Source organism: Pagrus pagrus (genome assembly GCF_965226575.1).
Source record: "Pagrus pagrus genome assembly, chromosome: 9".
NCBI lineage: Eukaryota > Metazoa > Chordata > Actinopteri > Spariformes > Sparidae > Pagrus > Pagrus pagrus.
This window is the reverse complement of record NC_140193.1, coordinates 2,286,302-2,299,331: the sequence shown is the minus strand read 5'-3', so window position 1 is coordinate 2,299,331 and position 13,030 is coordinate 2,286,302. Positions and strand designations below refer to the sequence as shown.

The 13,030-nt window shown below is 47.2% G+C and overlaps 1 protein-coding gene across 1 annotated transcript in view; it reads right to left on the bottom strand.

Annotated features, from left to right (window-relative positions):
* The window catches only part of efnb2a (ephrin-B2a), a 29,410-nt gene extending 16,664 nt beyond the window's left edge, over positions 1-12,746 (bottom strand). Inside the window, exons 1-3 of the mRNA XM_084361787.1 lie at positions 12,618-12,746; positions 11,850-12,493; positions 345-628 (exon numbers count right to left, since the gene is read on the bottom strand). Of these exons, the coding sequence (XP_084217913.1) occupies positions 345-628; positions 11,850-11,962 (397 nt within the window). The 5' untranslated portion in view covers positions 11,963-12,493; positions 12,618-12,746. The remainder of the gene's footprint in view (positions 1-344; positions 629-11,849; positions 12,494-12,617) is intronic.
* Between the last annotated feature and the right edge of the window lie 284 nt (positions 12,747-13,030).

Below are 13,030 nucleotides of genomic sequence, written 5' to 3'. Positions count from 1 at the left end.
TGTTTTTTTTAATCCATAACCTGATATTTTCCAAACCCTGACCAACTGGTTGTGTTTCATACCTAAATCTAACTGGTGCTCGGGTTGCAGAACATCCATCTGTAACATCTAGTGAAGGTGTACGAACCGAACAAAATGGAGTCTAATCTCAGAGGAGCAATCCATCGTCTCCGTTCAGGCAGTTTCTGAATAAGAAAAATTCACGACCACACAATAAACCTCACCCAGAAATCTGAGTTATGTCACCACCAGCTGCTTTCTCAAACCTCGCCGAACTGTTTACAGCTGTTTAAAACCGTGCAATGCTTAATTTACGATCCCATCGGCGAGCGCCGTGTACTTACAGATGATGTAGTAGTCTCTCCCCCTGAAGAACTCCAGGCCCCACAGATTCGGGCTGAACTCCTGAAACTTGAGGGTGAACTTGACGTCCTGGTCGGGCTTGACACAGTTGAGGAGCGGCGTGTCGGCCTTGGTGATGGTGCAGCTCTCCAGCTGCTCCCTGGGCACCATGTACACCTTGTAATACTCCACGCCATCGGACACCCCGCCGTCCACGCGGGGGCACACAATGTCCAACTTATCCCCGATCTGGGGGTACAATACCACGCCTTGGCCGGGCACGAATCTGGAGGAAGGAGACACAGGAGAGAGGAAGAAGAGATGGATATTAGTCAGCTGCAGAAAAACTGATGAGGAGTCATTCATTATGCATTTCAGACTGAGTGTTTGCCATCGAGCCTCTTCGTATCTCCCCCAAAAAAAGGGAGAAGTCAGTTAATTATTGATGTGGTAATTACTGATTGTGTCCATTAATTTTAGATGATGGAGGATAATGGCGGATTGTGTGTGTGTGTGTGTGTGTTGGGTACAAAGTGACCCCCATATCTGAAGATGAAATCACAGAGCTTTTTTCTTCAGCATCGTCGCAGCGACGGGAAGGAAAGAATAATTAACCGGATAAACGAGGAGAAGGCGGCGCACTTTTCCCCGGATGCGATGGGGAAACGACAGCCCGGCGACGGCATACATAACAGAGAAAATTTAAAAAATGTTTAAAAAACAATGAAAACCTCGCTTGGTGGAGCAAAATCACAACAACAGGAGAAACATTAGAGACGCTCACACATCCACAGAGCAGCCTGCAGCAGTTTGACTGGGAGTGAAGCTGAATCCCCCTAAAATCCTCCCAAAAGTAAAATAATGTTGCCATTTAGTCTCCAAGTACTGAGAGGCCCTGCAGCAGTACTGTGACTGCACACACACACACACACACACACACACACACTCGCAGTAGGCGCTGCAGTTGGAGGTGAAACCTTGTATTTATCTGCTAAATGAATTTGCCCCACGCCTGAATACAATTTGAAATGTTAACCGTTGAGGCCCAGGAGGCTTTTTCATGGCACGCTGTGAAAGTAAGTAAATAAGACGGGAACGCATCGACAGACTAATGAAGATCTAGTGGGACCGATTAGCTTCAACATGTTGATCGTGTGTGAAGGATGAAAGAAATATGTCTCTTCAGACGTGAACTGGAGCGGAAACAAGAAGCCGATCGAGCGATTAGTCGACTAACAGACAATAGTAAAAATACCAAATATCACCTGGTTCCACCTGTCAGCTGTGAGGATCTGCTGCTTTTCTTTTAACTAAATATTTTTTTGGACAGCTGGTCAAACAAAACGAAAAAGACATTTGATGACATCATCTTGGACTTTCAGTATTTTTCACCACTGTTTTCACCTCATTTTACAGTCCAGGGCAGCAACTAATGATCATTTTTCTCAATTAATAGATTAGTCGGTCTATAAAACATGTTGTGTCTTGTTTGTTCACCTGTACACAAATATAGAAATGAATAAATCTGGAGATTTAGTGCCGTTATGAGTTAAAGTTACCATGCAAGAGCTAACTAATGATTATTTTCATTGGCGATTAATCTGTTGATCAATTTCTCGAATAATAAGTTGCTTAATCAATAAAATGTCCTCGAATGTCTCGTTTTGTCCACAACCCAGAAAATATTCAGTTTCCTGTGTGTAATGTACAAGCTGACATCAGAGACCTCTGACTTCCTGAAATAACTAATTGATTATAAAGATAGTCGTCGATTAATCGATTAATAATCGCAGCTTTATCACAAACCAAACAATTAACTGAGTAAACTTTCAAGCTGCCTGTTTTGTCTGACCGAGAGTCCAAAAAGACATTAACAGATTCATAAATGAGAGAAAAGCAGGAAACTGATTTACAGTTTTTCTTGATTAACAGCCAAAATGATCAAAACTGTCGGTGAACTTCAGTTAGTCGACTGATCACTAGTCTCCTCCTCTGTCTCCTCTGATCCTGCATCACTTGTCAGTGTCATAAACACAAATGTCTTCAGGTCCGGTGTCTCCACGTGACCTCTGACCTCTCCTCCTGGAGGACAGTACAGACGAGCCTGTGATCGTCTCGTTACCAAAGCACTGAGACTGAAACACCACACACACTCTGCTGAGCTGAACTCCAGCGTCAAGCTTTGACTGTGGGTTTTTTTTTTTTCCTGACTACAAAGACAGCCACCGCAGGGCGGCAGGGGAGCCTTCACACAGGGGACCGGTGGCAAGGCACAGTCGATTCATAATTAACAAAGAGCTCTAAATGAAATAGCGGTGGGGAAAGAAATTCAACGCATAATCAGTTTTATATATATAAACATGGAGGCTGGCAGCTCTCACAGAAAGAGAAACCCTCCCTCGTCTTCTGCGTCTTCTTCTTCTTCTTCTTCTTCTCTGTCACTCACACTTCGTCTCTCAAACGTACAGACACATACATTATTTCTTCTTCCCTCTCCAGCAGCGTGCATCATCATCTCCTTTGCTTCCGGCACTGAGCACGTGCATAAGCGAGCATACTGATGCACACGCACACACACACACACACACACAAACACACACACATGCACACGCGGTGGCGACTAACTAGGCCGAGCGAGTATTTCTTTCTGCCCCCTGGAGACACACTCAGCGGTGGTACAGTGTGTCCAGTGACGGACACGCGGAGACGGAGACAGGAAAGGCGGATGTATGTCTATGCATTGCAGCGCCATCTGGCCTCATCTTATCGTGCATGAGTGTGTGTGCACGTATGTGTGTGTGTGTGTGTGTGTGTGTGTGGAGGGGGGGGATGAGAGGGGGGAAGTAGAGCAGGGAGATCGAGCGAGCGAGAGAGAGAGAGAGAGGAAGGGTCCATAGAAAAGGCCGGGGGGGGGGGGGGCCTCTCTACACAAACACTGTGTATGCATTAACCTTCAGTGTGTGTGTGTGTGTGTGTGTGTGTGTGTGTGTGTGTGTGAGCATGGTTGGAAGCATCCATTCATGCGTGCAAATAGGCATGTGTGTTTATACAGGAGTGAAAGCATGCATGCGCTTATTTTAAATCTGCGTATGTGTGCATACACATCATTGTGTGTGTGTGTGTGTGTGTGTGTGTGTGTGTGTGTGTGTGTGTGTGTGTGGTGGTCATTATTTATCTAAAGAGGAATCTAAGTCTGACGACACAGCAGCTGATCCGTCCTGCAGACTCGACTCCTCGGCTCTGAATCAGAGTCGACGACTGTAACGGTGATCCTCCAGGTGTGAAGCTAACGTCAGGACAGGTTTAGCCTGGTTAGCATAAAAGACATGAGTCATGAGGAAACAGCCAGTCAGGAGTTTAAAAAATCTGCCTGAACCTGAAAAAACGTCGTGTTGCATCTTGTTTGTTACTCAACAACGATCACAAACGTATAAATGAATCGATCCGAGGCGGCTACGAGCTGAACTTCACACGCTAAAGCTAACGATTACTGCCAATGTCAAGGAATATTTTCTCGATTAATCGATCAGTCGTTTGTAAGAAACAAGCTCCGTGTGGCCTGAGAGACGTTTGTGTTCACAGTTTAAACTCTTCATGTGTGGTCGGCTGCAGGTTTCTGAGGGAAAAGAGCACAAAAGGATAAAAAGGAACCAACTAGTCCCAAAACAATTAGTCGATTATCAGAAATGAATCGATCATTTATTAATAATTGAAGTTATTTATCGAGCAGAAACGTCTTTTTGAACGAGCACTTTGAAGATAAAGAGCCACAGAAGCAGCTGATCGGACTCTGCAGCTGCTGCTTCTGATTATTTTCAGTCGATTGTCTATAAAATGTCAGAAAATGTTGAAAAATGTCGGTCAGTGTTTCCCAAAGCTCCGACGTGACGTCCTCAAATGTCTCGTTTTGTCCACGACACAAAGATTATTCAGTTTAGAGAAAATATCCACATTCAACAAACTGACAATGAGAACTTGACTCTTTTTGACTGATTCAGCTCCAACAGCTGTTTCTACATTTCTACTTGTGTTCAGGTTAAACAAATACGAAACAACGTGGATTAACAGCTTAAGTGTCGGCCTGCAGCACTTCACTGCTGCCTGTCTGTTAGAGCGAACACACCCTGAATATAGCTGCAAATTTGACTCGCACACACGAGACGGATATCAATTATTCTCTTCTCTTCTTTGAACAGAAAGCTCATTAAACATTTCCACGTGTCTAAATAGCTCCTGTCATATCCTCACGTGTGACAGACGAAGAAATCCTGCTGCACACATGTTTGAACATCGATGACGAACTCAATCAGCACTTTATCCTGACAAAGCTATCAAACAGGGCGTCACAGCTCCAGCCCTGCTAGCATGAATGCTATCAGTGCAGGGAGTGGGCAGCTAGCAGGAGATATGAAGAGATAACATCACACACACACACACACACACACACACACACACACACACACACACACACACACACTGATGACTGTCATAATGCTGCTTCCTGTTCTTCCACACACAGATCTGCCTCAGCCAGGGGCAAACAACAGGACGAACACACACCGTCCTCTCTGAGACACTCCGGTGTGTTAACCAGCTGATTTACAGCAAAGTGCGACATAATGAACGTGTTTAATACTGACAAAGAAGAAGAAACGTGTGTTTTTAGAGATCAGCTGCCAACGAGGCTGATTGGAGGCCGAATACGAGCTGCTGTGGATTAAAAACACAATAGAAGGAGACGAAGACGGAGAAGACAAGCTGGACGCTCATTCATTCATTCATTCATCCCTCCGGAGCGACAGACAGCGGACACCCGGCCATTACAACAGAACACCAGGTACAGGAGGTCACCAGGCCCGGCCCGGAGAGCCCGAAGAGCCCGAGGAGCCCGAGGAGCCCCCGACTCAGCTGCTGCACAGATAGAGGGATGAATGAAGGAGGGAGGGGCGGAAAACAAATACGAGCTCGCCCCCGCCATCTCATGATTGTAAATGAATTTGACCCCCGGCCCTCCACAGGGGCCCCCCACCCTGCTCTAAGGCACACTTGGCCCTTCACCCCCCTCCTGCTTCACAGCAAACTGAAAACCCTCCTCTTCAGACACACTATAAATATTCCTGAGAGCGTTTTCTCACGTGTGGAGCAATGAAGGCTGTTAAACCAAGACGTGACCGACTGTGGAGGAATGAAGAAGAAGACGATCTGTGAATCATCGACTGTTTCATCATCGATTAATCGGTTTCTGTGAGAAACAAAACAAACTTCTCTGATTCCAGCTGGTTAATGTGAATATATTCTGTTTTGAGACCAAACAACTAATCGATTAAATGAGAAAATAACCGTGAAGATCCTTCATGGTGAACTCTAACTGCTCCTGAAGTTACAGGAATATAAAATATGTAACATATAAACTGACAAAGGTCGTAAAGATAACTCACGGCTGACGACACAAATGTGAGAAATCATAAAGAAAACGACGTCTCACTTCTTCTGACGCGGTCCAGGTTTTTAAAAACTAACATTAACATTAAAAAAATAATGATTTTGTTTGAGAAAGCACTTAAAGTGAAATATCTGCTGTACGTACTCGACCTGACGTGAATCAGCAGCTGCAGCTGTGAGTAATTATCTGAAGCACGCTGAGTTTTCTCTTCACGTCCACGTAAAGGAAACAGCAGACGTGCCGAACACACGAGAAGTTAAAGATAAAAACAATCATGTGACTTTATGACTGAGGAAACTCCAGCAGTGTGAAGAGCTGAGCAGGAACGCTTCAAGACTTCATGTCAGGTTCATTGTTGCATCGATTAATCGATTAATTGAAGTTTAATAAACGATTAATCGAAAACATTTGCTGGTTTCAGCTTCTCGAATGTGAGGATTTGTTGTTTTGCTCTCGTTTATATGATTTTAAATTGAGTATTTTTTTGTTTTTGGACATTTAAAGGTGCACTTTGTAGTTTTGGGATAAAGATTTTGGAGATGATTGTTTTCATGACTGTTTTATTCAGTTAAGGAAATAAATACGTATTTTTTACTTTAACAATTAACATTAACTCTCTGAGGTTGAATTTCCTTTACAGAACTACATAACGCTCCTTTAACTTTGATGCAGACTCGACAATGAATCAGCTGCCTGAGGAAATAATGAGACTCGGCGTCAGCTGCGGCTCGACTCTTCTGTTGTCGACAGTTTTCTGTCATGTCACGCAACATTTGTCCTTCCTCACAATGAGGCCGACACTCGTCCACGAGAGGAGGAGGTGATGAGAGACAGACAGACGGACGGCAGCGCTCCTCTTCTCCCTCCTCTCATCGCTGTTTGTTCCTCTACAACCCCTCCACAACAAACTAGACCCAAAAACCGGGCCGAGCCTCGGACCACTCATCTGTGACATTTGCTGTGAAGGTGAGGACAGACGCAGGTGTCTGGACTCCTCACGAGCTCCTCGTCTGTCTGAAGTTAGATTACAGAATAAAAGCTTTTATAAGACGGAGAAGTTTTTCATAATTGTATGTTGAAATCAGACGGCCGCAATTTTCGAAAGCTCTCGCTGCTTTTCTTGGAAAAATAATTCTGCCTGTGATTGCTCTTCAGCGCTCGTCTCTGCTGTTTGATGACGAAAAATAGCAGTTTTTATCTGTTTTTAGTGAAATGTGAAGCTGCGAGAAGATTTCCTACGAAGAGAGAAAGTGAAATGAAGTGTTTCTTCCACGTACGTGACGAACTCCGCTGGTTCAGGCGGACATGTGGGCGAGACAGCTGCTTCTCTACTTTGTCTTCTCAACACTGTCTTCACCTTTAGGTTTGGTGTCTCTTTTAGTGTGTGTGTGTGTGTGTGTGTGTGTGTGTGTGTGTGTGTGTGTGGGGAGGAGAAAGGAAACGTTTGGGGCAAAAGGAGCAAAAGGAAAAAGGGAGGAGGAGGTGCAGACCTACTTCCTGAGAGGTTATGACCGCCGCATCTGTCGCCAGTAAAACAACAGCTCACATGTGTCTGAAGCCTCCTGCCTTCTCTCTGTGTTTTCCCTGCATCCTCCCGTCAGTGCACGTCTCCCTCTCACCCCTTCATTCCTCTCTCTCTATCTAAAACCGCTGGATTGTTGGATTTGTGAGTGACAAAACACGAGCCGCGGTGGCCGCCCCGGCCTCGGCCCTAATCCTCCCCTGCGTCCTCCTTCCTGTGGCCCTGAAGTTATGAGAAAACAAAGTGGAGCGAGAGGAGGCCGAATATTTACTGCAGATCGAGAGCAACTGTTTGACTCTGAATCCCAGCTGCAATGTGAGGATTCATTAAAGGCGGCAGACAAAGAGGCCAAGCCGTGGCACGGTGAGGGTTAAGCCGGCCGCGATTCTTCGCGGCGACCCCGGCTTTCGCCCTCTGTCGGCCGAGGGGACAGAGGTCTCCACGTCCGCCGTCACCCAATCCCCCCTCAGCCTCGCTCTGCTTGAGTCTGCTCTCCGAGCCCTCGGCCCTACCTTTCATCCAGTAATCCAGGCCTATGGGATCTGAGCGGGCCTAGACATAATTACCCTCGTTGCCCCTTGGGGCCCCGACTCTTTCTTCTTCTCTCCCTCTCTGTCTCACTTTTTTCCTCCCATTCTTTTCCCTCCTTGTTCCCTTTTTATTCCACAATCTTAAATCATCAACTTTTCTAATCATTAAAGAAAAAACGGCCACGTCAACCCTCCATCACCCCGCCGGTGTGAGCTCGCTGTCGAACACGGCGGCGTTTCACTTTCTCTCCTTCCACTTTTCCCCCTCTCCTCTCTCGCCCTCGCCGCCAGTCGATGTAGCTAAATTAAAACAACTGATCTTTTTCTCTCTGAGCTCCAGAGGAGAGGAAAAAAAGGGCAAAATTAGAGGCTCCGCGGGGGTTTTTGGAAGGAGGGACGGGTCGGAGGAAGAGGGAGGGCATCGTTACGACATTCAGCACAAGGCCTCGTCAGTCATTCATGATGGACCTGCATCTCTAAGCCCTCCTCCTCCTCCTCCTCCTCCTCTTCTCTCTCTAACCCCCCCCTGCATTCACAAAAGGACCCACAGAGGTGCCCCCGTCACTGCCCGGTCACAAAGGGTCTTTGGGCTTCTATGTAATCTCTTAATGAACTGCATTGGAGGAGAGGGAGCGCTCCTTTTACATAAACCATGTAAAGCAGGCCTCGCTTTTGTTTCTCCCTCCCAACTACAAAATGGATTACCAGAAGAAGGAGGTGTGTGTGATGTGTGTGTGTGATGTGTGTGTGTGTGTGTGTGTGTGTGTGTGGTGGTGGGGTCACACTCTTGTTTTTTTTTTTCTTCTTCGGTGGTTTCGTGCATAAGGGCAGTAAAGTAGTAGAGCGCAAACAACAATGAGGTTTAATCGACACAGCCGTGATCTTTGTGGAGGGATTTCTTCTGATAGGTGCACACACACACACACACACACACACACTCAGCATAGAGCGAGCGACAGAGAGAGAGAGAGAGAGAGAGAGGCTAGCTGTTTCTTTATGCTCTCCCCCGGCCTACACACACACAAAGGCATTAGACTGGCCCGCAGCCTTCACATTTCTAACATTCATCCTTCCCTTGAATAGTCAAAGAGGAGGACTAACACAAACTCAAAGCGAGACGCAGAGGCAGGGACAACTCGGGCTGTGGAGCATATTGCTGACCTGCTGAATAAAGATATTCACGCTTTGGGCTCCTCTGTAACCGAGGAGGAATAACTGACACACTGGCATGAGGACTTCCAACAAGCTGTGAAAAGGCGGATAATAAAAAGTTTATTCAGCCGACGCTCACAGGGAAGTTATTTATCAGGACGGGAGCTGTGTGGAAAAAAACCTCAGTGGCACATTTTCCATCCTGAAGCTCCTAAAGTTTGGACATTTCAACCAATTAATCGATTAAAGACAGATTTGAGTTGTTTCCAGCCGCAGAACTTGAACCACAGACCCACAGTGATTGTCCTGCTCACAATGAGGGTGTTTGCCTAAAGAGAAAAGAGGCTCCACTCACACAATGATATCACTCCGTGGCCTTTTACCTCTGAACTCTTCAACCCAGACAGGAGGTAAAGAATGCGCACATGCACCCGCTAATTCTGCGGAATGCCCGCCGCATCCGTGGCAGCCTGCGGCCTGTGCTCGCTGCGAGGCTGGACGCACTTTATCCCTTGTTTTTTTTTTTCTTTAAATCAAAAGTGACGCGCCAAGTGAAATGACACACTAATTTAAGAGGGCTGCAGCTCCAAAATGGAGGTTCTGGCTCTGTGAGGACAGGACAGAGCAAAATAACTTGTTGGGTGAGCCCTTTATAGAAGAGGAAGCTTTTCCCAGAACACAGGCTGCAGTATGCTCAGTGACGGGGCTTATATTTGCTTTGTCCTTCAAAATAAAACCTCCTCTGCAGCATCACATTCAGGCAAATCGTCGCTGCTGAAAACATTCTGGGGTGTTTCTGTCGTCAAATGGCACCATATACGCACTGACCTACACATAACGACTCACTGCATCGCAGCTCAGAACCATCTGGGCTGCAACGCATGCATACAAAGTGCTACCTCGACCGATTTTAAGCTTTAAAAACACTGTTTCGCTGCCGATCCATCGTCAAAATGGGTACAAACATACATTAATGCGTCATTAGGAGCATCGAGACGCGGCGGGACACAGATGGCCGCGGCAGTCAGGAGGCTGGAAGGCCGAGGCTGCTGCGTACAGACCATCACGGCTCTCTGTCCCGCAGACAACGCAGCAAAATCCTGTCTGAAACAGACGAACAAGGCCCGAGAGCGCGCACGGTTACGCACAACACAAGTCTCAGCACCCCACCACGCAACAACAGGCACCTGTTAGACCGTCAGAGCGTCTCCATTGTGTGTGTTTGACTGTGGAAAAACAGGAGACAAGAGAGGGACGGAGGGGCTTTCTGGCTGAGCTGGAGCCAAAAGCTGAATTATTGAGCGAGTTGGAGTTTGGCCGTGACGAAAGCGCCACAAAGAGGGGCGCCCCCCGCCGGGCTGAGACCAGGGGTGTAGAGGAGGAGAAAGACACCTTTTTATTTGCAGAAAAAAGAGTTTAACCGCCTTTCTTGGCCTGTTGGAATATTTAGGAGGCACATGGGAGGTTGGAGGCGATATCAGCTGCGTGGATGAGACGCAAACAGGCCTGTTTCCTCATAATCACCCAACTGTGGTCAAAGATAACTCACTATCTTCTATAAAACATACACACAACTGTAGAGACATGATGAAATTCAGAATTCAGAATTCAATTTGACATCCAGGCTTCTGTCAGACGCAGTGCACGGGTGCAGAGCAGCGGGGTGGAGGCGCACGACGGTTTTATTCTAAGTTTTCATCTCCTCCAACACGTTTTCCAGCAAAATCCGCCCTAAAAAATTCCTCTCATTGTTCACTTCATTATTTAATTCTCTGCACACAAAGTGTTGGGAGCCGCGGCAGAGCAGCAGAGGGCCCCGGCGGAGCGTCCCGGCAGCTCCACGCAGCCCTCCGCCTCGTCGTGTTGAGAACAACGAGGCTTCATTATTTTTCATCACGGAGGGTAAAAATATCATCCAATATTTGATCCCGTGGAAACACATCTGCAAGGCCCCGCGTAATGAGCTCGATGCAGCTTCAAAGCTCTGCTATTTTTACCGGATCGGACCTGTTACAGTCTGATATGAATCACAACAGTCCAAGTTATTACTGAGCGAGGAGGCGAAGCGTAAAGTTACCGACAAAATGACACCCAGAATGAGCCACATGTCTGACTGACTCCACATTAATGTGCGCGCAAACAACAAATAACAGATGCAACATATGAAGTGTTGAGCTGTGTGTGTGCGTGTGTGTGTGTGTGTTGAGTGGCACCATAACGCACGGGCGGCCGAGCGGGGCCTCGCTGTCCACTGCGCGTAAATATTCCCCAACGGCGACAAGAAGACAAACAGCAAATTAATCAGCTGGGCAGTGAAGACACGAGCAGAGCGACACACGGCTCTTTTAAATTCTGACATTTTGGATGATGTCTTTATCTTTTAGCACCAATAAAACACCAAACTCTGTTCAAAAAATGTGCGAGTTAAGCTGCAGAGCGGGTGGAGATCCATTAGGATTTATTTTTATTATTAATCGTTAAGGGGAAACTCGGCGCACACATGACCCGCTAATCTGCGTTTATTTTCACAATATCTGACTTTAGAGACGCGGGTCCTGCAGATCAGCACTGTGTGATGTCTGCGGGAATAAAAAGCGAGGATAAAATTCAAATTTTTAAATCACGCGACTCTGAAAGCTCTTTGTTCCTGTAAATGTGTGCTGAAATGAAGAGCTGTTTCAGGAAAACTACACAATGATGACTGGTTTTATTTTACGCGTTTAAGCCACGAGCGGCGAGCGAGTCAACCTTAAATTGCCTGATTTTTCAACGGAGTCTGGCATGAAATCGTCTCCCCGCACGGGAGAGCGTATAGGGCGCTACGGGGGCCGATAATCAGCGCGGCTTGTGCTCCACTTACTTGGTATTTGTTGTGTTCCAGTAGATGGACTCCAGGATGAGCGCCCGGCACAAGTCCACTTTGAAGGCAATAAACAAAACTCCGAAATAATATCTCCACATCGAGTCCCCCATGGTGAGCCTGCGCGCCTCCGGGTGGGTGCACAATCCTTCTCAAAATCGCCAAATGTGTCCACAAAAAACAAATCAGACGACAAGCGCTCCAGGAAGGGCTGACGGCGGCAATCTCTTCAGCTTATATCCCGATCCAGAGGGGATGCGCACGGACAACAAACCCAAGATCAGACGTAGAGGAGCATCTCCTGCTCCAAAAACCAAAGGCGCACGGCAGCAGTTCATTCAGCGGGCAGTGCGTTTATATTCTCCCCTTCAGAGCGCTGTAATACATCCCTCAGAGAGAAAAAAAGAAAGTGGTGTTGTCCGCTGTGGACCGGGCGGCAGATGGAAATCAATACAAATATAAATCCTCTGCGTTATAGTCCAGCAGTGCAGCCAAGATCCAGAAGAGCAGCAGCAGCACAGAGGCGGACAGAGATGGCTGGCTGGTGGAATGGTTGAGATTATTCCCCTTTTCAGCTGGAGCTGCTGCTGCTGCTGGTGGTGGAGGTGCTGGTGGAGGTGGTGGTGGTGGTGGTGAGCAACAAACTGTGGGTGACAGCAGCAGAAAAATGAGAAGGGCGAAGCAATGAGGTCGGATGGTCAAAATTAAGAAAATGATCAAATATGAGAATGAAAGAAATCAAAGGAGCTGGAATGGAAGTTCTCATACTAGAGGTCCCCAGAAAACAACGCGCTGCGGCTCCTGCACAGATCCGTCCCAAACGCCCGCAGAGTACGCAGGGGTGATGCCTCAGCGCTGCTCCGAAACCTGGATGGAGAGTAACTGCAAGGGAGCGCGACTGGGAATATTTGGTGGAGCTGGTTTTAGCGAGGCCCCGCCCCCCGCTGCCGCTGATTGGTCCCCACGGCGGGGAAGTCAATAGGAGCTGTGCTGTCAGTCAAGGGGAAAGGCAACTGGTTCAGCTCGGTGACTAGTGGAGAGCAGGAATGGGGAGGAATCACAGCCGAATGTACTTCTGACAAACAAGGCAGGTGGAGGAATAAAAGCCGAACCCGAGGAGATGTCATTAATGTCTAATTATGACGTAATAAGATCACATCACGCACATATAGCACACAAAT